Genomic DNA, 27,858 nt, shown 5'->3' with positions numbered 1-27,858 from the left:
TTCTTTTAATATTTTATCGAACAAAAAAAAAAAATGGAACAATATCGTTTTAAAAAATTTATTTTTTATTATTATAGATTATTTTGTGAAAATATTTGTGGAAAAGAAATTTTTTTTTAGGAAATTTAAATTAAATGGAGAAATTATCGTAATTAATTTTTGAAAATGTTTTTTGCATCATATTTATCATTCAATGTTTGAAGTAGAACATTAATGGGTTAAATTGAAAATTTGCACTGATTTAAATTAGTGAATTCGTGTCTAGAAATTTGCTGCATCAGAAAACTAATGTCGTAAACGTGAAAATATTGCGAATCACTGGTCAAAACATTCCCCGTGTGTGTGTGTATGTGTTGCTCGTTTTTTCTTTTGCCATGGAATATAATTTGATCGAAAAAAGAGAGCCCTCGTGAGAAATGAAAACCAATAAATTGACGTATATAGATTTTTTTTCGCGAATCGTTCATCAAACACTATATATATAGTCATTCGTAATTGAAAATATACAAAAGAAGCTTTTCTGTAATTAGAATTTTTTTTTATTCTCTGGTGAACCATTTGATGTTCTTTAGAAATTTATAGATTTATTTAAAATTTTAAATTTAAACACTCAGAAAAATATTCGTTTGAAGCAACCAAATTTTGGTTAAATCAACAAAATAAATGCAGTTAACCAAACATTTGGTTGCATAAACCAAACGTTTATTTAGCTCAATAAAATTTGTTTGTTTGTTCAAAAAATTTATTAAAATAAACCAAACAGTTATTTCAAATAAATATTTTTTTTGAATTAAACAAATTTTGTTTGAACTAACCAAAAAATTGGGTAAATATAAAAAAATTGTACATTTGGTTCAAACATATCTTTTTTCTAAGTGTATATATATAGATAATTATATACGGAAACAAATTAATATCGGACAAATTACGCATTAAAGAACGATTTCAGTGAATTAATTATTATATCTTGACATAAATGCCAGTATGCAGTCAGACACAGTTAAATCAAACCAAGCGAGATTTATAACAACGATAAATCTATATGTATATACTATTTCCGTTATCCGTCATGCACATGTTGGGAAAATATATAAATGCACAAATGCCTATATTTACTCAAACAATTTTTGATTTTGCAAACTTTTTTCTTTATTTGTATTTTCTTTCGAATCGCAAAAAGTTTCCAATCCATTTGCTATTGCAGTTCAAATAGAAAATCCAAAAGTGGCACATGATTATCCGTATAAAAATCATTATTGGTGAATTCAAAACATCAAAAATTGTTAATTCTAAAAATAAAAATTCTAAAAAATAATTATAAAATTCTTTAAAAAATTTTAACTAATGATTTTTATTGGATAATCATCAATCCAATGATTCTTTGAAAAATTGGAGACCCTTAAAATTAGCCCTGAGCTAAATTATCCTAATCTTTATTATTATTATTATTATTATTATTAGTAAGTATTATTATTAGTAATTATTGTTATTAGTAATTATTATTATTAGTAATTATTGTTAAATTTTATATTAATTATCTGAATTCTTAATCGTTTTTTAATTATTATCTCAATCATTCCAATTATTATGTTAATTAGCCTTCTACAAATTTTCTCCAATTTTCTAATTAATTATTTATCTATTTATTGCTTGAGGGAATAATATATTTTCATTATGTGTCTGCTTATATAGACGAGCTTACATAGTTTTATAATAAGCCATAGAAGCTTTAAAAACTATCTTAAAAGCAGTACTAATTACTTGCCGAACATGCTACCGCACGAAAGTAAATTAATTATAATTGAAATCATAAAATTGTGTTAAATTAGAAACTGATAAAACATCTCTATTGATTAATTTACCTATAATAATATTCTGAAAGTTCAAAATTTCAAATGAACGAAAAATTTGTATTTTGTTTTAAATTTTTTCGAAATTTTCAAAGCTATTTAAAATTTTTTTTTTAAATCCTCGGGTGATATTAAATAGAAAATGTCTCTATAATACGGTTCTACCTATTTGACGCAGAATTTTCTCTATATATAAATTCTTTAGAAAAATCTATTACCGTTATGTCAGATTAAAGTTTGTTTTTCTCTCACTACAAGAATATTGGATTTTTCATAAAGAATTTTTAAGAAAAAAAAAAAATTCATTGAGTAAAAATATAAAATTAGAAAAAAAAACAAATCCGGAAATAGAATCGAAAATTAGAATATAGAAAAAAATAATAAAATCTAATTTATTTTAGAAAAAAAGATTTAAATTATTTAAAATACAAATTTTTTACAAATTTTATTAAAATAAATTTTTTTTTTTATATAGAATAACAATAAATATTGATTGAAACTGTATCTATTAATTATAATAATTAATATCTATTGCAAACAAGAACCAATTATAATGATCATCAGTTGTTACCACTGCGTGTGAGATTGTATATTATCAATATTAACAAAATATAATTGTAATTACTATTATTGCGGTTATTATCGATTTAAATTGGCATTGTTTGTAACATAAATCGGCTAGAGTAGATTTACGGATAGTAACCATTGTTTAATACTATTTATTATTATTATTATTATTATTATTATTATTATTTATTTATTACCATTTATTAATATTTATATTTACTATTTTATACTATTTGTTACTATTATTTATTTTATTTTTTATTTATTTCAAATATACAGTTTATTTAATTCAAATAAAAAATTATTTGATTCAAGTAAATATTTAATTTCTAATAGTCAAATAAGCGATTATTTGAATTAAATACATTTTTTTCATTATAGAAATTCGCTTTTGCTACATCCAGAAAAGTATTGTTTGAACCAATTATACTATTTTTTTTTGGTATTATTTTGGTTATTTTTTTGGTTTTGCACTGAAAAAAAATTTATTTGGTTCAAATACTCGATTACTTGACTATTATCATATAAATATTTATTTATATCAAATAATTATTATTTGAGTCAATTAAATGATATTTGTTTCAAATACAGAAATTATTGGTTCAAATACAATTTATTTAATTCAAACAAAAAATTATTTGGTTCAAATAAATATTTTTTTGATAATACTCAAGTAATTGAGTATTTGAATCAAATAAATTTTTTTTCAGTGTGGTTTTTGATTTTTTGGTTATTAAACAAAATTTGTTTTGATTCAAATTATTTATTTAATCTAAACACACGTTTGATTTATTTTAATAAATTTTTCGAAGAAAGAATTTGATTAAAGCAAATATTAGTTTATTTAACCATTTGGTTGTTTCCAATAAAATTTGGTTATTTCAAACAAATTTTTTTCCGATAATATATGATTTAATAGTTTAAACCATATTTTTAATGTGAATATTATTTGCATCATTAATATTCGGTTTTTTTAAAAATTTTTTTTCCATTTTGCTTTCTCTTTGTAAACATCCAACATGGCAAAATATATATATATATATAATTCGGAGTATCTGGTTTGTTCAAACCGTATTGAATATATATAACAAAGCAACACAGATATGTTGCTAGGTTCGAAAACCCGTTTCAGCTATTGTTAAGTACTTTCGTTTGCATTTCTGTGATATTCTACCTTATACACATTGAAACAAGTAAATTCTCCGTATAACTCTGTCAACTAACGCGTCACTCTAAACATATACAGTTTGCATATATTTGTCTTATCAAGGAGATTTGGCTACCCATTTTATCTGACTGTCTCCAAACAGAACTAAATCTCTCCAAAATAGGAAGATTTGTTTTTTTTTATAAAAATATATGAAAAAAAAACAATATTTATAACAAAAATTTATAATTATTATGGTTCAAATATTTTTTTTTTATTTATTTATTTTTTTTTTATTTTCAAATATTTTTGGTTCAAATACAGAAATTATATATTTTGTTCAAATATATTTATTTCATAATAGTCAAATAAATTATTCGATTCAAGTAAATATTTACTTGCTAACAGTAAAGTGATTATTTGAATAAATATCTTTATTTTTTCTCAGGGGTAAGAAAAAAAAATGTATAAATGCTTTTTTTTCTCTTTATGTCATATATCAACATATATTGGAGACATGATTGGAAAATGTTAAAAGAAATATTTTCTGAAAATAATTTTTTATTTTATCCTTGAAAATAGTTTCGGTGTATAAATATATATATATAGGTCATGTGATTAGCATTTAAATTACTTCATTTAAAATTTATCTTTATTTTAAGCAACGATTAAATTTTCAGTTCATTATGACGCTTTCTTAACCCTTTGTTTTGTTATATATATTTAGTTGCGAATTTAATCTTATATACATGACATAAAGCCTGTTATTATAAAAAATGATATTAAATATATAACATCGTTGATAAGAATAATTATTATAATAATATTTTTATACATTATTGTGAATAAGAAAATTCAGTTTTTACTTTATCATTAGGTATAAATTTTTTTTTTCTCTAAAAAATAAAATAATAAAATAATTTATTTATTATCAATATTATTATTATTATTTTTATTATTATTATTATTAATATTAATAAAATAATAATTTAAAAAAAAAATTATTTTTAATAATAAAAAATCCGAGTCAAGATATAATAATATAATAATTTATAATATCATTATTAAATAAATTATTAATAGTTAATATTATTTATTGAATATTATTATATTGTATTATATTATATTATATTATATTATATTTTAATATTATATTATTATTATTATTAATAAGGTATTTTTGTTGCAAAAAAAAGCATATCTTGATTATTATAATTAATTTTTTTTGTTATTATTTAAATATTTTATAATTTGGCATTAAATATGAATTTTTGCATATTTAATTGGAGCTCCTTTGCTAAAACGAGAGAATAATATTCACTTGTAGAACATGATTATATGCAACAATTTCTCCTTAATTAACAGATGACGCGTGTTTATATATATATATATGTTTGAACTTATATATACATATGTTTGCTGGTGAATGTTGCACTAATCCACATCGAAATGGATCTCGCACTTGTGGTAAACATATGTATATCGTAGGCAATCTCTGTCTATGAATTAACAATATTACATTATTATAATAGTAACGTGGATGATTAAAATTCAATAATGATCAAGATTCTATATATTAATAGGCCCTCTTCTTCCCTATATATTATATTACATTTCAAGGGGCACTTTAAACGATTCTCTATATCTGATATTAAGAGTTAGCTATTATAATCTCGACGCGGCTATACATGACTGCAAATGCAACAGGCAAGACTTTTTTTTTTTGCAACGTCAGATTTTTTTTTTTTTTTTTTTTTTCAAGGATCATATATTGTTAGACATTTTTATCGTGTGCTAATACAAAAAAAATCTTGAAACCTTTTATACGTGTAAATTGCTTATTTTTAGTTATATTTATTTATACAGAAATCATGTTGATTATAGAATTATCGCAAAATTTATGTTTAACTTTCTTTTTTTTTATACACGTTTTTTCTATTAGAAAAAAAAACAAATATAAAAAATAAATATAAAAAGAAATAAAAAATAGAAATAATAAATAAAAAAAAAAATATATATATATATATAATGAATATATTTATTACTTTGAAGTTGGAATCTTTTTAGAAAAATTCAAATATTTTACATAAACGCCGATTTTTTTTTTTATTCTTTTGACAGTAAAAATTTAAATTTATACATGAATAAAGTATAACGCATATTTGTTATTTTGTATTTATTTTTATTATATTCGTTATTTAAATCGGATTTAAATCGGAAAAACTTTTTTGAAATATGAAACTTTATTTTTGATTGAAATAGGTACATTTTCTTTGAATATTTTTCCTTTTTCAATATTCACAATTTCGTATTTCATATTTTATATTTCATATTATATCATTCAAAAATAATTCAGATTCAGAAATAAGATTTTGTATATTTTTATTTAAAAAAAAAATTTCTTTTATTTTTTCAATTAATTAATAAAAATATATTTAAAAGTTTACAAAAATAACTAAAAAAAAATTTTTTTTTCAGATAAATCTCATATTGGATGTTGCAGCATATATAAAAAAAAGAGTGGAATTTGATGCGGAAGGCCATTAAGTTGTTGCTAACCAGGTAATTGATCTTAATTAATTATTATGATTTAGATGTATATACTTGAGAAATTTAGCAAACATGGAACATCGTCTTTTAGTTATTTTATTACATGAAAGTGAAATTTCGCTTGAAGAAGCACTTTGAGGTTAAACCAGATTATTTGATTAGTTTCATTTCGTTTTCGAGTTTAAAACTATATATATATACAGATAGAATATTTAAAAACCTTAAAAAAAAAAGCTTTTGACTATATTTTAGATAATTTACATTTTACTCAGAGTAATTTGGGTCTTGTATTTAAAATATTTCAATTTATTCTCAAAATAAGGATATCTTTTAAGAATATTTCCTTGAAAAAAAAAAAAAATTTATTTGATTCAAATAATCGACTATTATTAAATAAATATTTATTTCTATTAAATAATATTATTATTTTAATCTAAAATGTTTTAAAATATTATTATTTTTATTGTTTCAAACAAAGAAATTATTGGTTCAAATACAGTTCATTTAATTCAATTTTTCAAAAATTATAGTTGGTTCAAGTAAATATTTTTTTAATAATAGTCAATCAAATAAAATTTTTTTTTAGTATATCTAGAATATATATATTTTTTTATTTTTTAAAATATATTTTTTTATTTTTTAAAATATATATTTTTATTTTTTACAACATATTCTCAGGCGTTTAAATTTATTTTTATTTTAAGAGTTTATTGTCAATTTTAGCAAACGGAAAAATTAAAAGTTTCTAGTTTGTCAGTTTCCCTCTTGTATTTTCGCTTTTGTTCAGTTGGTGAACTAGTAAACAAGGAGCACAAAATTACTGCTCCGGATGTCACCGTAAACGCGTTTTGAAAAACAAGTTTTGACACAGTTGAAAAAGGATTCCACTCTTGCAAAGTCTATATGATAGATTCAAAGAAAAGAAAATTTTTTTGCTCCAAAAAAATAAAATTTCAAAATAAAATAAAATTTAAATAATTATTAAATTGAAGGTTTTTTTTTTAATTTTTCCAATTTTTTGGAAAAAAAGAGCCACCATATATGAATATATAAAAGATAACTCTTGAAATTTCATTATAGACCAACTTTACACCCGCGCAAATATGAATGGAAAATTTTTTTTTTTTTAATTCACATGAGAGAGAGAAAATTTTGTAATATAATTTTTAATTCAGTTTATTTTCTTGGCCGTTGAATTCTTATATTTCAAAATACAATTTGCAAAAGTTCATATTAAATTTCATACGCTTGACGCTTATGAACGAGATTTTTATTGTATTTTTTTTTTGTTCAGTGATAATTTGTTTTATAAAACACATATTAATATATTAAAATTGAGATTTATTACTGGAATAAAATTTTAATTTATATTTTTCATATTTTCTTTTAGATTTTTTATTAAATTTTTTTGAATTAGTTCACTGTGGAATTATTATTATTTTATTAACAGAATATAATTATAAATAATTAAATATATATTTATTTTTTTTATTTGTTATTTTGAAACAAAAAATAATTTTTTAAAAAAATTTTTATTTTTTTTTTTTGAAGGCTAACAAAAAGAATTTTTAAGTCATTTACTCTGCCATTATCTAGTGAACTTTCTACGGCTCTGTATACTTCACTTGAAGTAGATTAGACAGTATTTAGTCAGACAGGTCTTCTGGGTTTTCTAATTGACGTTATCCACTTAACTCTCTGACCTTTTTAAACATCTCAAGTTTGATGTTTTTAATTTGATTTATATATTTATAATGCAAAATTATTTTGACAATTTTTTTCTTAGTAAATTTAAAAAAAAATTTACTTTTGTTTAATATAAAAAATAATTTTTTATCTATTTTTGGAATATATAATTCCAATTTACAAAAAAAATAATTTAATTCTAAAATTTCTCGCACAAATTAAAATTGCATTATTTTGTTGAGCTAAATTGATGCTATTGAAAAAATTGTTTTTAAAATTGAAAAATTATTTTTTCAGATTAAAACATTTTTATTTAATAAAAAAAAAATAAATAAATAAATTTAAAAATAAATTCGCGGTGACTTTTTGTAAATTTAGTGACCCCCCCCCTGGGGCAGTGACTTCTATATAAAAATGTTCATTTTGGAACAAAGAGAATACTCAAATTCTTCACTTTCTCTAAAATAAAGAAAAAACGTTCTTTTCTGGAGTCAACTCTTGTAATAATAAGCGCTAAATTTTCTGTCTTTTTTCACATTTTTTACTTGAAATTTTAGACGAAAAATTTATTTGATTTAAATAATCGGTTATTTGACTGTATTATATCAAATAAATATTTATTTCTATTAAATAATTATTATTTTAATTAAATAATATTTGTTTCAAATAGAAAAATTATTGGTTCAAATAAAATTTATTAATTTATTATTATTATTATTATTATTATTATTATTATTATTATTATTTATTATTATTTATTATTATTTATTTATTTATTTATTAATTAATTTATTTATTATTTATTTATTTAATTCAAATAAAAATTATTAAATGAAATATTTATTTAGTTCAACTAAATATTTTTTTGGTTTAACAAAATATTTATTTGGCTCAACTAAATTTTTTTTTTGGTTTAACAAAATATTTATTTGGCTTAATTAAATATTTTTTTTGGTTTGACTAAATATCTATTTAGTTCAACTAAATATTTTTTTAGTTTAACAAAATATTTATTTGGTTCAACTAAATTTTTTTTTTGGTTTAACAAAATATTTATTTGGCTTAACTAAATATTTTTTTTTTTGGTTTGACTAAATATCTATTTAGTTCAACTAAATATTTTTTTTGTTTAACAAAATATTTATTTGGCTCAACTAAATTTTTTTTTGTTTTAACAAAATATTTATTTGGCTTAACTAAATATTTTTTTTTTTGGTTTGACTAAATATCTATTTAGTTCAACTAAATATTTTTTTGATTTAACAAAATTTTTTTTTTTGGTTTGACTAAATGTATATATTTAGTTCAACTATATATTTTTTTGGTTTAACAAAATATTTATTTGACTCAACTAAATATTTATTTGATGATCAGTGAAGTAAACTTGAATTAAATAATTTTTTTTTTTCGAGAAAAACCACATCTTAAATCGTCAAATAAAAAAGAAAAGAATAAAATATTTACCAAAGGTTGTGAAAAAAAAGTATTCGAAGCTTAGAGAGCATGATGGACTGTGAATGGAGCGGAAATAGTGACAGAGATGAATTTCACATTTTTTGACGCCCTCAGAATGCGAATAAAGCGTTGTTCCTTTTTATCAAAAGACGGTTCATTGTTCGATATACCTATATGGCTACGCGTGTGTATACAAGGGCGATGAAAGCAAAGTGTTAGTTTACGATGAAAAGTTAAAGGGAAATTGTCATTTTTCATATATATCTGGATATAAAAAAGAATTTTTTTTAAATCAAAGAAAAGTTTTTTTTTTAAAAATCAAATAAATTTTTTTTTTATTGATAAAGAAAATATTCTAAAAATGGAGAATAAATTGTACCTTTTTTAAAAAATGGTATTTTTTTTTATTTACTTATTTTATGAATTTACTTATTAGTTAATTTATTATTATATTTAATTAATTAACTTTTTAATTTTTTTATTAAATAATTTATTACATTATTAATTTATTTATTGATTTTTTTATTAAATAATTTATTACATTATTAATTTATTTATTAATTTTTGCATTAATAAATTTATTAAATAAATCAATTAATTTTTTAATTTATTTATTAAATAATTTATTACTTTATTTATCTATTAATTTATTCTAAAATTATTACTAAAGTTGTACTCTCAATTTTGGAATAATTTTTTTAAAATCAAATTCCATTTTCAAAATATTTTTTTGGTAGGTGGTAATTTTTTTTTTTTTTATTAATTTACATAATAACTATTTTTTTGGAATACAGTAGAATAATTATCTTGGTTTAAAAGTATTTTGAAAAAGCTAATAAATGTACTTTCTACTTCGGTGAAAGCATGTAATTTTCTTCTAAGAAAGCAAGTATAAAAAACGTCATAAACTACTTCATTATACACTCGTATACACTTTAGAATAATTGCGTCTCTGGCTGAACTTACCTTAATTTCGTTTTTGCCTCTTGCACTGTTTCCCTTTTTTCTTCTTCCCTTTTTTTTTCTTTTCTTTTTTTTTTGCTTTCAAAAAAGAGACACAGAAAAAAAAATCACAGCTCACAATAAATTATTGGCACTCTAGCCAAAAAAAAAAAAACTAAAATCGATTAATTTATTTTTTTTTTTCAAATTTAATAATTGGTGTTTGCATTCTTTTTTTTCTAAAATTAAACTAGATTTTCATTTAATCCACAACACTTATAGAACAAACAACTGTGCACGCGACATACAGAAAAAAAAAAATAAATGAAATTTTTTTTTTTTATATTCTCTCGTCTACAATAAAATGATATGTATATATTTTTCGCAGTACAGAATTAGTAAATAATTTTCTCGCGCGACTTTTTTTTTGTCAAAAATTTATTTTCTTTTCTCCACCGCACGAATTTTTGTATATTTTATTATTATTATTTTTATTTTCTATAATTAAAATTTGTTTATTGGCCTGATTTTTAATATATGTGTACGCATCATAAATATTGTTATATATATATATACTAAACTAATGAAAATTTCGGCACGGTACACGTTCCCCGTTCTACCTCGAGTCACATTTTAGTGCGACACGGGTGTCCAGTGCGCTTTAGGGCTGAGTCGTTCTTTCTTATCCGCGCTTACCACCCCTATCGTGTGAACTAGGGGTTGTCACCCCCCCTCTCTCTCTCTTCCCCAGCATCCCTTCTTCTATTAACATCCCCCTTCCATTTCACAAGTTTCATATCTCTAGAACAATCCTCCCCTACTTGCGTAGAAATTTAATTTTAACAATGTTTTCAGGGCCGTCAAATTTATTATTTTCCACCTACGCAAAAGACAAAATAAATTCAAAAATTTTTCAAATTTCTCCTAATTGGAATTTTTACTAAATTTTTAGTGAAAAATTACTATGTGATTTAGTCATATTTTTTTTTTTTACTAAAGGTTTAGTAGAAAAAATTACTATTTTATTTAGTAATATTTTTTTTACCAAAGTTTTAGTATAGTAATAATTACTATTTGATTTAGTAATATATTTTTTTTTTAATAAAGTTTTAGTAGAAAATTACTATTTTATTTAGTAATTTTTTTTTACCGAAGGTTTAGTGATAAATTACTATTTAATTTAGTAATATATATTTTTTTTACTAAAGTTTTAGTAGAAAATTACTATTTTATTTAGTAATATTTTTTTTACCGAAGTTTTAGTATAGTAATAATTACTATTTGATTTAGTAATATATAATTTTTTTTACTAAAGTTTTAGTAGAAAATTACTATTTTATTTAGTAATATTTTTTTACCGAAGTTTTAGTATAATAATAATTACTATTTGATTTAGTAATATTTTTTTTTCTTTTTTGCTTAAGTTTTAGTAGAAAATTACTATTTTATTTAGTAATATTTTTTTTACCGAAGTTTTAGTATAATAATAATTACTATTTGATTTAGTAATATTTTTTTTTCTTTTTTGCTTAAGTTTTAGTAGAAAATTACTATTTTATTTAGTAATATTTTTTTTTCTTTTTTACTTAAGTTTTAGTAGAAAATTACTATTTTATTTAGTAATTTTTTTTTACCGAAATTTTAGAGATAAATTACTATTTGTTTCATGTAATTTTTTAAAATAAAGTTTTAGTGATAAATACCCAAAAATTAGTACATAGAAATTTTTCACTAATATTTAGTAAAAAAAAATTACTATTTGATTTAGTAATATTATTTTTTACTAAAGTTTTAATGAAAAATACCTAAAAATTAGTATAGAAATTTTCACTAATCTTTAGTAAAAAAAAAAAAAAATTGGGACGATTATCCTATAAAAATCATTAAAATTAGTATTTTCATTTAGTAATAATTATTTTTTAGACGAATTTTCAATTTTTCGAATTAGCATTTCAAAGAATTTCTTTTTATACAATTTTTTACTTAACAAAATTTTTGGCTAGTGAATTTTCGTTTGGCAAAATTTTTTTATTTTATATTCATTTAATTTACATTACTTTTATTATTTAAAAAACTTTTAATTTAATTCAATTTTTATTTAACAGAAATTCTAATTCGCCGAATTTTAATTTGTCCAAATTTTTATTTGTCCGAATTTTAATTTGTCCGAATTTTAATGTGTCCAAATTTTTATTTGTCCGAATTTTAATTTGTCCGAATTTTAATGTGTCCAAATTTTTATTTGTCCGAATTTTAATTTGTCCGAATTTTAATGTGTCCAAATTTTTATTTGTCCGAATTTTTATTTGTCCGAATTTTTATTTGTACGAATTTTATTTGTAGGAATTTTTTAAGACGTCGAATTTTCATTTATCCAAATTACTAAATGGACGAACAAATAATCGACTAAAAGATTTTGGAGCAATTTTCAAAAATTGACCAATCAAAATTTTTGTTGATAATTTCTAATTGGTCAATTTTTGAAAATTGCACCGAAATTATTCTGTTGATTGTTTATTCGGCCATTATTGTAATTTTGGACAATTGAAAATTCAGCTTCCTAAAAATTCTATTAATTAAAAATTCGAATTAATTATTTTTATAGAAAACTAATGCGCCCCAAAAAATTACTATTTGATTTAGTAATTTTTTTTTAAATAAAGTTTTAGTGAAAAATATCTAAAAATTAGTATTTTCACTATAATCCTTAGTAAAATATTACTATTTGATTTAGTAATATATTTTTTTACTAAAATTTTAGTAGAAAAAATGACTAAAAAAATTTAGTCACTGAACGAAAAAAAATAATATTAGTGAACTAATTCAAATTTGGAGAAACAAAAGTTTTCCGAATTATTAATTTATTTAATCTAAAATAGAAGAATATATTTTAAAATAAAAATTATTAAAAATTTTGAAAATATAATATAAATTATATATTAAGATAAATCTGTGCTCCTTGGAAAGCTTCTTCAGATTCCGTGTCAAATAGCTAAAGTTATAATCACCGGAAAATGTAATGGTTGCGTGTAATGACATTTATACGCATCTATCAGGGTCGTAGAATGCAAATGAATGTCGCGTATACATATATAATTTGAATACCGAAGGTGACACATTAATTTTCATCTCAAGGATTTTATTATTAATAACTTGGAAAATTTTTAACTTTCTTTAAATTTGAATTAGTGATAATTGAAATTATTAAAAATTTGCACTAATTATTTTTAGTCATTTTTCAAAATTTAGTAAAGAATTTTTTTTTTTCGAGAAAATTTTATTTTTGATATTTATCAAAAAGATTGCTTTTAATCGAGCGTTAATTTTAATTAAGGGGATTCGTGTGTGTATATTGTATCGTTATACGATCAATGTGACAGGCGTGACGTAGGAAGTGAGTCGGAAACACCTAACTTTTTGGGGTTGTTATTACCTAATTTTGTATAAAACTTTTTCCCCCTTATAATATAATTTAGTGTATACATTTTTGTGAAGGTGAAAAAAGTTCTTTCCCAAAAAGTTCTAATAATATAATACATGTTTTACATGCAAGAAATGATTTTTTCACTCTCTTGAAAACTTAAAGGGAAATAAAAAAACTGATCTTTTATTTAGAATGATTATATGGTAAAGCCGAGGGGTTGAAACTAAGATTTCCTATGAATAAATTTAAAGTTATGAGTTATGCGACACGTGCTTATAATATGGATAACTGGCAAAAATTGAAGTCTATAAAAAAATTTTTTTTTTTTTTTTTGAAAAAGAATATATAAAATTATAAATCTAAAAATTTCACAATATTTATTTCGAGTAAATCTCATGTAGTTGACATTTTTTTAAAAAAAGCATATTAAATTTTTTTTTTAATCTTATGAAAACCATCAGACAGGAGTGTTTTCTACTTGGATGAATTTCTTCATCGTACTAAGAGTATAAATCGAATTTTCTTCACGGCACAAACTATTATATCCTTGTCAAGAAATTTAATATCTACTTGTTGAATAATTTTTCACCGCAACTTTTCATTTCAAAAAAAAAAAATTCCAATCTTATTAAGTCAGGGTCTTCTCGGTTAATAAACCTTCTCACATTTTGATAATTGATTCATGAAGCTATTTGAGAAAAAAAAATTACAATTTAAAAATAAATTTTTTCTTCAAATTTTATTTTTAAAAATTGTAATTTAATTTGAAAAAAAATTAATTAACTAAATTTGAAAATATAAAAATACAAAAGTTGCTTTTTTAAAAAATTAGTTTTTTTAGAGAAATTTTTGATAAAATTTTTTTTGGGAAATTATATATACAGCCCTGAAATGATTTCTCTCTTGTAAACATATATTGCATAAGGAGAGGGGAATTTACCCCACCACATTGAAATGAGCTTGGGTTTCAGGGAGAAAATTCAACCCCCTAAACATCCATGTAGTATTCACAGAAACCAACTTTCCCCCCTTTTCCATTCTCCCCCTATATTATTTTCCACACTTGCAGTCATCCCCTTCAATGGATTTCAACCCCCACCGTCTGCCAAAAGGACTCTCCTATTGACGTGCAAGCTTCAGTGCACCCCTTCTTATTTTCAATATACACCCACGCGTGAAATGTCTCCCCCTCTCTTGCGTGTAGCGTATCATCGAGAGTAGACGTAATAAGTTACGTCAGAAAAGTAACGTACGCCGGCGCGCTTCAGCTTTGGCTCTTTTTTTCGAACTAAACCGTCTAGACTGTGAGCTTTATTCGAGAATTATTTATTTTTCCCAAAAAAGAAAAATGACACACACACCTTAATTATTGGGACACGCTACGTTATCCTAGTAATTGAGGTGTACGTTGAAAAATTTATTATTTAGATACTATACCTATAAATTGAAAAATTTTGTTTTATATTTCAAAGAAATCTTATTTACAGAATTAAAAAATTAAATTTAAATTTGAAATTTAAATTTCCATTAATTCATCGGCGTCCGTTAACATTTCATGAGAATGTTCTTGACCACTTGAAATGGTAAATTTTGCACCCACTAAACAATTTTTTATCGTTGTTTCGTCCTCAATTACACATCCGTTACATAGAATGCTATTAATAATCGCACACCTGTAAAAGGAAAAATTAATATTTAGATAATTTAAAAAGAAAATTGAAATTAAGAAATTAACAAAAAATTAAATAACTAAAAAAATAAATAATAATAATATTAAATTATAATAATAGAAGAAATAGGTTTTAATAAATTAAATAAAATTTCTCACTTTTGTTTAATCGTTACATTATCCATAATTATAGAATTAGAAATTCTCGTCTTTGTTTCGATTGTAGACTTTGCACCAATATTACTTTGTTTCAATGATGTTTTCTCATCAATTAATGCATTATTGTCAATTCGACATTCTTGAACTTGTGTACTTTTTACAGTAGCATTTGGAGATATTTTCGAATCTTTGTTTACAAATTCCCACCATTTATCGATCTAGAATTTAATTATAGGTAATTAAATATGAATACAAAAAGAATAATCAAAACACAAATATAGAAAAGTATAGTAAAAATATGAGCCAAAAATTTTGAACGTTCAAAATGAACAACATTTTTTTATAACTTCTTTAAATACGAATTTTATTACAAAATATTATTTTAAATATTTAAAATGAAGTTATTAATTTAATATTAGTTTAATTTACTGTTTTATTTTACATTTGTAATAATTTATAGATTGAAAAAAATATTTTTTTCATTTGAACATTCAAAACTTTTGGCTCATGTAAAAATCAAATTTTATCATCAATTTTTTTTTTAAAATTTTAATTAAAATAAATTTTTTTGATAAAAACAAAATTTAAAAAAAACTTACTGTAGCGTTTGCTAAACTGTACATTTGAATTGTATTCGCCCTCAAACCACATTGTTCAGTTACTTTATAAGCGTAACATCTAATAATATCATCGTGATAAGAATTATCTAAATTCGTCTGACAATCATTAAAAGATGACATCTCTCTAATAAGTCCATCGAGATAACTTTCACTACAAAAACGTTGAATATCTTCTTTAATGTTTAATTTTACAATAGAAGTATTTTTATCATCCACAAAGCATTTTGGTGGTTTTGCCAATTGTTTTGAAATTATATACGGCAAAAAATCGCCCTTTATCGAAATAAAACTCCTGTAAAAGAAAAATTTACATTAATTATATAAACACTCATTTTAGAAATTAAAGAATACTTACTTATTAAAAGACAAATATTTTAAAACCCATTTATTCATAACATAAAGATGTGCATCCAATAATTTCGAATGAATATTAAAATCCGTATGTTTTTGTGACAATCGTGCTGGTAAAAAAACATTCTCCTCAAAATCAGAAGCTGAGGCAAAAAATACTAATCGATTTGTTTTCTCTTCAATGCCAATTAAATCGGTTTCTGGCTTTTGTTTATTTTTCGGTCCAGCTATTATGCAATCGTCGGAAATTTTCGGCACTGGCAACATTAATGCCGTGATACTTGCATTATTTTTTCGATATAAATTTAAAACTGGTATTATATCAACATTGGCAATTAAATCACAAGAAACAACTAGACAATCTTTTTTCACTTTCTCATAAATTAATCTCATTGAATCAGCTGTTCCTAAATCATCCTCGGAGACACCAATTAAATCGAGTTTTATTTTAAGATTTAATTTATCTAGAGTTGAGATAATTTCATTTTTTGACGATTCAGCGACAATGACAAAAGCCGCATTAAATCCAGTTTTTTCTAAAAGACGCAGTGGATACCAAATCATTGGATAATTACCAATTGGAAGTAAACATTTTGGTTTTCCAGCTGTCAATTCCATCATACGCGAACCTTTTCCAGCGGCTAGTACAACTGCCTCAAAATCTCCCACTTGCACCATTTTGTTTTTTTTTATTATGTATAATTTACGGTACGAAAAACTATTTCACTTTTTTTTTTTTTTAATTATATATAATTAGAGAAATATTAAATTCTTATCATGCTGCATTATTTACTTGTGGTGAACATAACCTTTAAACTTACGGAATTGACCATGATTCAACAAAAACAAGGTTGCGTCACGCGCAGTTATAGCAAAGTCATTCTTATAAATGTTTGGTTTAAACGACAACAATTTTCAAAATTCGCGCGAAATTTGTGTAAGTTTCGTAAATAATATAAAATTTTTATTTTATTAATAATTAATATATAATAATTGCAAAAACAATGAATTGATATAAAAAAAATATAATTAAGAAAGAAGTTTTGTTATATTTGGTAGAAGTGAAAATTTTAGTTTTTTGTTATCTTGGGTTGGCATTACGCTTCATTGCACTTCATTGCAAATGGCGTCGTCAGAGAGTAGAAGACCCATATTTCGTGCAGCTCTTCCTAATCTTATTGTATTTTTTTAATCAAAGCGCTAATTATACATATTTCATTGCAATTAAGTTCAAATTTGTTTAAATTATCCAAAATTTATAAAAGTTTCATGGCAGGAAAAAAGAAAATTAGCATATTTCGATAAAATTTTTCTGACACGAAAATCTAACCTAAAAAGTTTAGCATCGTAATGTTAAACAAAAAAATACAGGTAAATGTATAATCTAAATTGTAATAATATAATTATTTTATTCTATCAATAATTAATATATAAATTGCAAAAAACTAAACAATAAAGAAAAAAAAAAATTTAATAAAATTTTTTTTTTATATATATTGGTAGAAATGAAAAGTTTAGTTTTTTGTTATCTTGGGTTGGCTTTACTGTTGATTGCAAATGGCGTCGCCAGCAGAAAGTAGAAGAAACGTTTTTCGTTCGAGGAAATTTAATCTTGTGCTATTATTATCATCATAACGTTAATTATATATATTTTATGATACTTTAGTCCAGTTTTATATGAATAATAGAAAATTTATGAAAGTTTTGTGGCAGCTATAAAGAAAAATAATAAATTCAGGTAAAATATTTTCGACAAAAAATCTAACCTCAAAAATTTGGCATTATAAAAAAATGTATTAAAGAATAAATTTATTAATAATAATTATTAGATATTTGAATAATTGTTTAAAAAAATTGAAAATAATAAAAAAGAAGGTTACAGCAATTAAAAACAAGTAGTTAAAAAAATTTGTAATTATGTTGGTAAGAGTTTGATTGGTTGGTAATTTTTTAAGTTCAAGTTGGTATCATTGCTCACTATAGTGGACATTGTTGAAAGCGCGGTTGAAAGTGACAGAATATTTTGTGAATAGTAAAAAGTATCTTATAATCTTAATGAAATTAAAAGTTTTTTTCAATAACTTAAGTTCAGTTTGTTCTAAATTTTCAAGATTTCAACTAATTTTTGTTGGTAAATATCAGAATTTTCAATATTTAGTCAATATTGACGACGCTTTAGAATTTAACCTAAAAATTACCACATACCCAATTTCATATTTCAATTCTCCATCTGTTTGGGTACTTGTCCGCCGTATTTTAGAGATAAAATTTAAAAGCAAAATTTCAAAAATATTAAAATTCCTATCGTAAATTTATTTAACTTTTTTTTTTATTTATTTACAGGGTCAAAGTAGTCATCTTAGAAAAAAGGCCAAAAATGCTAAATCTTTCGGTGTCAATTCTTCTCAACTGAGGTAAATAATTGTTTATTAAAACAGATTTTATAAAATTTTTAAATATTAAACATTTTTTATTCTCTAAAAATTCTGTTTTGTATTTTAATAGCAATTTTTTTAACATTCTTATCGATTTTATATTTTACTTTAATTAATAACACAAATATTGTTAATTAATTAAAATTTGCATAAAAACTGAAAATAAAAAAAAGGTTTAATTATTTGTTTTTATAAATTTATAGGTGTCCAATCATGAAGGATGGGTGTTTGTTGCGGAGCTGCTCCTGGAGGAGATCTTGCATAGCTGAGTCGCAGTTCAATGTAAGTTGATTATAAATTTTTGCTCTTAATTTTTTTATTTTAAAAAAATTGATTAATATTATTAACAAAATTAATTTAATTAAATATTTAGAAATAACAATAACTACTGTTGAACAAAAATTTGAAAATTATGAACAAGTTCTAGTATCATTAAAAAATATTAATAGTTGTAATAAAAAGGTAGTTAAAATTTATTCTAATATTTATAATTGGTGATGCAATGTAAAAAATGTTCAAATTTGTAAATATTAATTTGTTTCCAGGCAGTTGGTCCAGCAGAGGAAGGATTTGTTTAATTAAAGAGAAGATATGCTGTCATCGTAATTTTTACACAACGAAGAAATTTTCCCTTATAGGTGAGAATTTTTTTCCCAATAGTTTTCAAAAATATCAATAAATACAATAAGAAAATTAATTGAAAATTTATTGTAATATTTATAATTGATGATAGAAAATCAAATGTTAATATTTATAAATAATATATTTAAAAATAATTGATAATATTAAAGTTTTTTAATACTTTATGTTACACATATAACATCATTATTTTTTTTCAGGTAGTTAATCAAGGACAAGGAAGATTTGTCCTTGTAAAAAGAGGTTTTGCTGTCATCGTTTCTCTTACACTACGCAGAAATCCCCCGATACAGGTGAGTCTTTTTTTCAATAAATTTTAAATTAATTTTGTTTTAAAAAATTTTTTACGTAAAAAATTTTTTGTGTAACATTTTTGAATTAAAAATTTCTCTTCAATGATTTTGTTAATGTATACATAATACATTTTTATCAATCAACATTCATCTTGTTCAACTCAGTATTTAATAGTATTTTTAGAAAATAATTATATAATTTAATTAAATAAATTTTATTTTTTCAGGTCCATTCCAATTTTCCAACTATCCGAAAAGACAAGGAAGGAAGGATGTGGAAGAAGAAAAGTGGCCCCTGCATATATTTTTTTTTATGAAATTTTTTTTTCATTTTTTCTTATTTTTTTATAATATTTTTTTTTGAGCTCCCGGCCTCACGCAGAAGTGCGAGCAAGAAAGAGGGATCCTCGGGAGCTGGCCCAGAAGCGCTCGAGAAGTGGCAATGATGTTATTGCTCCAACGTGGGATTCGCCGGTTGATGAGTGGTTTTTTATTTAACCCCTTCCCTGTTTAAAACAGTTATTTTTTTTAAATTAAAAAAGTAGATTCATAAATTGAAAATTCTTTTTATAAGATATTCTTAATTTCGCAGTTTTTAAATTTTCTTGACTCTAAAAAAAGTAGATTTATTAAATGAATTCAAATAAAATATTAAATTGAAAAAAAAAAAAAAAACAGGGAAGGAATAATGACAACATAGTGACACCATTGACAAAATGTATTATTTTCTGGTATTTTTAGGAGTAATTTAAAAAAAAAACGTATGATATTTTCGGAAATTTAACCCCTGAAAATTTTTTAACACTCCCCACATCCTAAAGTATTACATGTTTTGTGAATTACTACCTTAATACTACGAAAAGTAATATTATTGTCAATGTTTATTTTCATTGTTTATATGTATGTTATTTATTTATTGTATGTTTAATATTTGTAATATTTTGTATTTTTTCTTATTGAATCAAAATAATGTTCTTTCTATAAAAAAAGTAATTTTAAAATATATAAAATTTTATTAACTTTAAATAATTTAATTAATTAATCTCGTTAGCAATTTTTCAATTTAGTAAATTTTATATTTAATTTTCAAAAATTAAAAGTTAATGCATGTGGAATTAAGAATTACAAGTTTTTGATAATTTTTTAATAATGGACTAATTAAATTTTTTCTTTTCAGAGAAGATCGCTCAGGTGACGGTAACGTCCCGGGACGTTAACCCTAGTGTAGGTAATTTGCACCTGGGCGGTATTAGTTTCGTTTAGAATATAAAAAATATAGGTAGGAAATTCGGAAAAAATAGGCATTTATGTTCGTTTTAAATATAGCAATAGGTAGGGAAATCGGGTAAAAAAAATGTAAGTAACTGGAGTACCAGTGAAAATTTACTTTATTTTACTATTTTATTTCTTTTGTCACTATGTTGTCACTATTTTAATGTTTTGTGTATGTTTTGTAAATGTTTTGTGTATGTTATATCTAAGTGTTTTGTGAATGTTTTGTTCAATCGATAATTATTTTCAGATGAATCAACGTGGTGAGCAATAATATTTCTTTTTAATTGAAGTTAATAATTTATTTTTTCAGGAATGTGTAATTTATCATATTAAAATTTTATTAATGTTTCAATTCTATTATCTCTATTCAAATTAGTTAATATTTTAATTAATTTTATATTTATTTTTTGTTATTGATATTTTTAGAGTAAATTGATATTTAAATTACACAAAATGTTAACTATTTGAGAAGAGAATATTTAGAATTTCAAATTGAATTTAAATTACAAATTTTTTTTTATTATTTTATCTGTTATAGCAAATTTTTCGGTTATTTTTTTTTGTAAATTTTATTATTCAGCATTGCGATCGTTTAAATCGCAGCTGTTTTATTTTTTTTTTTTACTCTGAACTTTTCGAATAAGTACAATTTTCGGGTTATTTAATTTATTTCCATATTCTGAGATATTTTGACAGAGAATTTAAAATTAGATTTTTAATATTTCTGAAAAATACAATGGTATGTAGATTAATTTTAAGTTTATTGTGTATTCAAATTATATTTTATTCATAATTAATTTATACTTTATACTATTGTTTTCAGAAATATTGAAATTTATAATTTAAATTCTCCACTATAAGAATTAGTTTATAAATATTTAATATTTTAAAACGTTTTTCTTTTTTGTTTTGAAATTTAATGGATAAAAAAAAAGAAAAGTGTGGGGAAATGAAAAAAATCAAAGTATTCAATTAAAACAATAACAAATACATATATTTCTCGAAATGTGTTACACTAGATTTTTCATGCTGATGATGGTCATTTTCACATCGTTTTTTTTTTTTTTTTTTTTTTTTTTAATTGTGTTTTCATTATCTTTTTTTTTGTGTGTGGATCGGATGACATACGTCAGTGACGGCATCGTCTGAAGCTTCCATTATTTTTTTTTTAGTTTCATACAATCTATGGCTCAATGCGTTAATTTACAAAGATATTTTCATTTTTTTTTTTGTCAATTAAATCCTGTGAGCGGCTATTAATTTCCGCTACTTCTATAAATTTTCTAATACATTTTTTTTCTCTCCATTTACTCGCTATTGTCCAATCGTGCTAAAATAATTAACCGCGCATCTTTTTTTTAATTTTTTTTTTTGTTTTTTTTTGTTTTTTTTTTTAATATCTCAAAACAGAAATAAGCATTGACTATATTTACATCTTTTTTGAAAATTCGATTTAACGTTTTACTTATTAATGAAAATCGGCGCACTCATGATTATTCACTTTATTTATCATCATGAATGTATTATTCTGAAAAATTGTAAATGAAAAATACGAATTTCGATGTATTTGTCGCTTTTTTTTTCCTTGGAAAATTTATAACGATGAATAATTTTTTTTTCTTTTCAAATATTAAATATACAAATTTTACTTGACGACGTAAATAATTTAAATCTAAAGAGATTCAGCAACTAAAAATTTGCACGGATTTCGCATTTTAGTGGCGCATTTTCGAATTTTTGAATTATATATTACAAAATATTTCGAAAATTTTATTCTTGCTGGACCACCTAATTATTTGACGCGCGAACATACAGCGGATTAATTAAAAAAAAGAAATAATAAAAATTTTACTAATTTCTATAAGCGAAGATCAAAAAACGTATACAAATGTGGGCGCATCGAAAGCTAAAAATGGTAACGATGAAAATATATATATATATATAAAAAAAACAAAAAAAAAAAAAAAAAAACGCGATTAAATGAGCAAAGGCGCAATAGATATATTTAATCCCCTTTTTTGTGAACTTCAAGTTCAAAAAGTTTGATCCATCAAAGATTTATAAAATTTGATTTTGCTCTTTGGTGGAAAAATAGGATCATTTAGAAAATACAAGATTTTTTTTCAACAAAAACGATGTTTTTTTTTGTTTTTTTTTTTTTTTTGCCGAATCTCAGGCGCTACGACATTTTTACGATAGTTCAAAAATTCATTACAATATTTTCTTTTTACTAAACATTTGTTTTTAAATTATATTCGTTTTTTTTTAATTGAAAAATTTTTCATTATTTAGAAAAATTTTCATTTAGAAAAAATGAATTTTTTTTTTATTTTTCTCCAATGTGGGATTAAAAAGATTATAATTCTCTACAGAAAAAAAAGAGAAAAAAATATTTTGAACCATTTCTCTACTACAGCTAACGATTAAAAAAAAAAATAATCATAAAAAAAAACATGACAACTTGATCAACACACTACATGATTTTTTGTTTCATTTCGACTTCAGGTTTTCTTTTTACTCATCTATAGAACAAAATAAACATCTAAAAACTTAAAGAATGAGAAAGACCCTTTGTGTGTGTGGTCTTGCGTTGAAAAAACGATGTTTATAATTTAATTTTATTCTTGATTCGCAGCCATTAATATCTTTAGACAGTTTTTTTTTTTTTTTCAATGAGTCTTGAGAATTGATTTTTATTAATATTATATAGAGATGGTTAAACGCATTCTTCTTCTATTTTTTGAAAATAATTTTCCATTTTCTTGTCCTATTGAGATAAGGTTTTCTGTCGAAAAAAAAAATATATCTCACGTATTCTTCACTAAAGACTAAGAAGTACTTGAATTCTTTTATTATTGAATTAAAATAATGAGAATCGTTATTATGTTACCATCACCACGTGGGATAAATTTTATTTAATCATATGTAACAATTCTCAAAAGACGTATAAGGAAATAATTTTTTTTTCACGACAGAAAACACATCGTTTCTTTCTCAGGAATTTTGCACTTTATTTCTCGTCTTTTATTTTTTTTCGTTTTAGTTTAGTTTTAACAATCAGAAAACAGGCTCTCTCTCAAACTACACATTGTGCTTTTCTCTCTCTCTCTCTTTCTATCTCTCTCTTGTACTTTCGTTTTCAACTTATACAAATGATTAGTTAAAATAACAACATTTTTTTACATTTTTTAAAAATTATTGTTATTGAGTAAATACTAAATAAAGCGATGAGTTTACAAAAAAAAAAAAAATGCTAAAATTAAAAAAAAACTTACTTTTAAAATTGTGCCACATGCAATAAATATAATATAATGAATGTAAATATGGTCGCGTATTCTAAAAGACAAGTTTTTAACAATATCGTATCGTAAATACTAAAATTCAAGTACGAATTTTTTGGCAGTTTTTCTTTAAAAGAAAAACTATTTTAAAAAAATTTAAATATATTTAAATAAAAATTTATATTAATTTTTAAACAATTGTAAATTAAATTTCTTAATTTAAATTCACTTTGATCCTAGTCATTAAAATTTTCAAAAAAAAGAAAGTAATCTTTTCGAAAAATTCTAAAACAAACTCAACAAAATTCTTCTAAAATTTCTGTTACAAATTTCTATTATAAAAATTAAAAAATATTTTTAGAAAATAAAATTTTTTCCACTAATCAATATTTTTTAAATAGAATTTCTCAAACAAAAGTTTATAAATTTTTTTTTCCTTAAAATTTCTCATAAAAAAAAAATTGCACATTCTTTTTGCATAAAATAGCGAAGAAACTAAATTGCACTTGAATAAATTAAATCTCTAAAACTATCTCATTTTTTTTTTTTTTTGAAAAAGTGTAGTACACTTTTTATTGGCTTTTTTTTCTTTTAAATTTGGCAGTGCATTGTGATTATAAATAAAAAAAAGCCATGCGATTTTTTTTTACCGATAACAATTAAATTGAGAGACAAAGAAAATAAATAAATAATTAAAAAAAAAAAAACGAAACGAAACGAAAGTAAGAAAGAGAGAGATAATATTCGTATGCGGATAACAAACTTTGACAAATTCTTAATTATTATCGCCTATAAATATATAGGCAATTAGTAGTCACCAATTCAAACGCGATTAATCACATTTTTTTCACAAAAAAAAAATTTCAACATCTCAAATTGTGTTTTTCAAAGGCTCGACAAAATTAAGTTGTTAAAGGAATTCTTTTTTTAAAATCTATTTTGTTTAATTTTCAATTCTATTTATTAATTTTAATTAAAGTAGGAAAATTTTCAACTTGTTATACAAAATTAAAAAATAATGTTTAATTTCTCGTTGTAATTTATTATTTCTTAGCACCGTGAAAAGTACGTGTGTAAATTTATTGATTAAAAAAGAAATAAGTTTTAATGACACATATTTTTTCCAATTTTGATTATAAATATTTAATTTTTTAATTTTAATTATGTTAAACATTTAATAAAATTTTTAATATTTTAATATATTAAACTTTTTTTTTTTGTTAAAACTTTAATTTAAATTAAAATTTGACAATAATTTAAATTAAAGTTTGCCTATAATTTAAATTAAAATTTGCCTATAATTTAAATTAAATATTTTGTCAAATTTGAATTTAAATTACTTGTCAAATTTTAATTCAAATTATTTACTTTTAATTCAAAGTATTGTCAAAATTTGAATTTTGAATTGTTAATAACTTATTAAATTTTTTTTTTATAATTAAAATTATAAACATTTCAATAAAATTTTAATTAAATTTTTAATAGCAAATTTTGAAATTAGATACAGTTAATTTAAATTTTCTTTTAATTTTTTTTTTTTAATTTTTTCTTAATTTGATTCTTTTTATCGCTTCGAGCCTATTGGGGGGCTAATTAAAAAAATTTGAGTTTTTTAAATTTGTAAATAGAGATGTTTATATGCGAGATTGTTATACACGCGGGTCTTTTTGCTCTTGAGTTGTTGATTTTTTTGTTTATGTGTATATATATATAATATACCTATTAATAGGATTCTATGTCTCTGTAAATACGCGCAATGAAATTGTCTCTCGTAGGCGCGCAAATTTTACAATTAAAACAATATATCTTTTTCTCTGTCTAGTATTGTTCATACTGTAAGGATATATCGATATTATTTATATTTATATATAATCTAACTATACATATAACTATGTACAAGTGATGAAAGGAGGGACAAAATAATGTTTTGTGTCAGGGAAAAAAAAATTTAGGGAACGGGAGAGGAGAAAAGGATTTGGGAAAGAGGAAGACGACAGAGATAAAGATATTGCCAAAAAAAAAAAAGGAAGTAAAAATTGAGGGCACTGCTTTTTTTTCTTTTTCCCTTTCTCTCCTTTCATTATCTTCCAAATCTTCCTCGTCGTCCGCCTCTTTTTCTCTAATTCCAATTCTGCACCTTGATTCATTCGAAACTTTTTCTTCTTTTTTTCATCTTTGTGAAAAATTTTCTTTTTTTTTTTTTTTGTCGAAAATTCTGTGTTGCTTTTTTTTTTATTTTCAAAATAAGCTTCCTTTGGTTTTGTGTGTGGAATAGGTAACGATTCTTCTTTTTTTTTTTGATAATTTTTCTCCTTTTCTTATTAAAAAAAAAAGAAAAAAAAATTCATTTTTTTTGTATGTGTGTGTGTTTGAATTTTTTTTTCTACGACGCGGTCATGACTTTCGTAAAATGACTACAAGTGCGGCGAGAAAGAGTCGACGAAGAGCAAAGAGCAGAAAAATACTCTCCCGGTTAGACGTCCGTGTATTTACTGAGCTTATCACGAAGTAACATGTTCTCGTTCTTTATCCGGTCCAACTCCTGTCGTAGGCCCATGTTCTGCAAGAAAATCGAAACATTAATTGAAAAACAATAAAATCGATTTTTTTTTAAAAATACTGTTATGAAAAAACAATATATTTTTTTTTTATTTAATAAAATAAAGACAAATTTTTTTTTCGTTTTTGTATTAAAAATATATAATATTTTTAGTAATTTTAGACGAAAAAAAATTTTTTTTAAATGAAAATACAAATTTTCCTTTTCTTTTTTCTGGGAAAGAAAATTTTATATTATTAGTTTTTTTCGATTATTATTTATCTGATAAATTAACGATTTACAGTTTTTAGTTTGAAATAAATTTTCTTTGAGGAGAGAAATTGCGAACGGAAAGTAATTTTCAATGTTGAAAGAATTATGAGTTGAGATTGTAAAATTAAAAGTGGAAGACAAGTATATGAGATGAAAAGGAAAAATAAAATGGGAAATCTTGCCACACCCAAGTTATCAGAGAATTACAAATAGTCATGTTTCTGTCTCGTTTACTAGACATATATTTTTTCTTTTCGTTTTTCCACCGCAAGTTTATCTCGTTAAAGAGTTTTTGAATATTAAAAAAAATGCTTCCAGTAAGATTATATAGAAAAAAAAGTAAAAAAAACTAAAGTTGTCTGATAATTTCAAGCCTATAAGGAACATTACAATTTTTTTTCAATATTTCTTTATATTTTTTTTTATCACATTAATAAATTCCAAGTTTAATTGAATTTCTAAATTTTAGTTTCTCAAAATTATATTTAAAAAAATTACATTAATTTATGAATTTTAAATTAATTTTTTAATTAATGAAAATTTTATTTAAAATTGTATTAAATTAATTTAAAATTTTGATTTTAATTTAAAATTGAATAAAATTAAAAATTGATTATAATATAAATTAAAATTTTTAATAAAGAAAAATGAAAATTAGATAATTAAAATTTCTCTAAATAAATGAAAAATAAATAAAGGAACA

General features: G+C 22.3%; 3 protein-coding genes and 1 long non-coding RNA gene across 7 annotated transcripts in view; 1 reads left to right on the top strand and 3 right to left on the bottom strand.

Moving 5' to 3' along the window:
• Positions 1 to 10,893, bottom strand: part of LOC127282455 (probable cationic amino acid transporter) — a 62,950-nt gene extending 52,057 nt beyond the window's left edge. For both annotated transcript variants that reach the window (XM_051306695.1, XM_051306696.1), the window contains exon 1: positions 10,222 to 10,893. The gene's annotated coding sequence lies outside the window, so the exon portion shown is untranslated. The remainder of the gene's footprint in view (positions 1 to 10,221) is intronic.
• Positions 10,894 to 15,061: 4,168 nt separating this feature from the next.
• LOC127282458 (translation initiation factor eIF-2B subunit gamma) lies at positions 15,062 to 17,259 on the bottom strand. Its single transcript, XM_051306698.1, has 4 exons — positions 16,425 to 17,259; positions 16,049 to 16,361; positions 15,450 to 15,667; positions 15,062 to 15,294 (listed from the first exon to the last, which is right to left on the bottom strand). The coding sequence occupies exons 1-4, from the start codon at positions 17,096 to 17,098 to the stop codon at positions 15,138 to 15,140; spliced, it is 1,362 nt and encodes a 453-aa protein (XP_051162655.1). The 5' UTR covers positions 17,099 to 17,259; the 3' UTR covers positions 15,062 to 15,137.
• Positions 17,260 to 18,758: 1,499 nt separating this feature from the next.
• On the top strand, positions 18,759 to 19,483 carry LOC127282463 (uncharacterized). The gene is made up of 3 exons (XR_007843208.1): positions 18,759 to 18,834; positions 19,059 to 19,137; positions 19,401 to 19,483. It is a non-coding gene; the product is annotated as an uncharacterized LOC127282463 (long non-coding RNA).
• A 6,223-nt stretch (positions 19,484 to 25,706) lies between these two features.
• Positions 25,707 to 27,858, bottom strand: part of LOC127282459 (thyrotroph embryonic factor) — a 123,971-nt gene continuing 121,819 nt past the window's right edge. The window contains exon 6 of one of the 3 annotated variants that reach the window (XM_051306699.1): positions 25,707 to 26,903. In XM_051306699.1, coding sequence (XP_051162656.1) covers positions 26,817 to 26,903 — 87 coding nt within the window. In that variant the 3' untranslated portion in view covers positions 25,707 to 26,816. The remainder of the gene's footprint in view (positions 26,904 to 27,858) is intronic. The other 2 variants (XM_051306702.1, XM_051306700.1) reach the window with 2 other exon arrangements.

This window comes from Leptopilina boulardi, unplaced genomic scaffold, assembly GCF_019393585.1.
Source record: "Leptopilina boulardi isolate dan_hultmark-lab unplaced genomic scaffold, ZJU_Lbou_2.1 LbouV2_30, whole genome shotgun sequence".
NCBI classification, from domain to species: Eukaryota; Metazoa; Arthropoda; class Insecta; order Hymenoptera; family Figitidae; genus Leptopilina; species Leptopilina boulardi.
The sequence above is the reverse complement of the archived record's forward strand: the minus strand, read 5'-3'. Positions and strand labels throughout refer to the sequence as shown.

Excerpts from the sequence above, each read along its gene's own strand:
- LOC127282458 (XM_051306698.1), bottom strand. The coding sequence starts at position 17,098 with ATGGTGCAAGTGGGAGATTTTGAGGCAGTTGTACTAGCCGCTGGAAAA. Across the intron at positions 16,362-16,424 it reads AAATATTTGTCTTTTAATAA|GAGTTTTATTTCGATAAAGG; the intron begins GTAAGTATTCTT and ends TTTCTTTTACAG. Across the intron at positions 15,295-15,449 it reads AATGTAACGATTAAACAAAA|GTGTGCGATTATTAATAGCA; the intron begins GTGAGAAATTTT and ends TTCCTTTTACAG.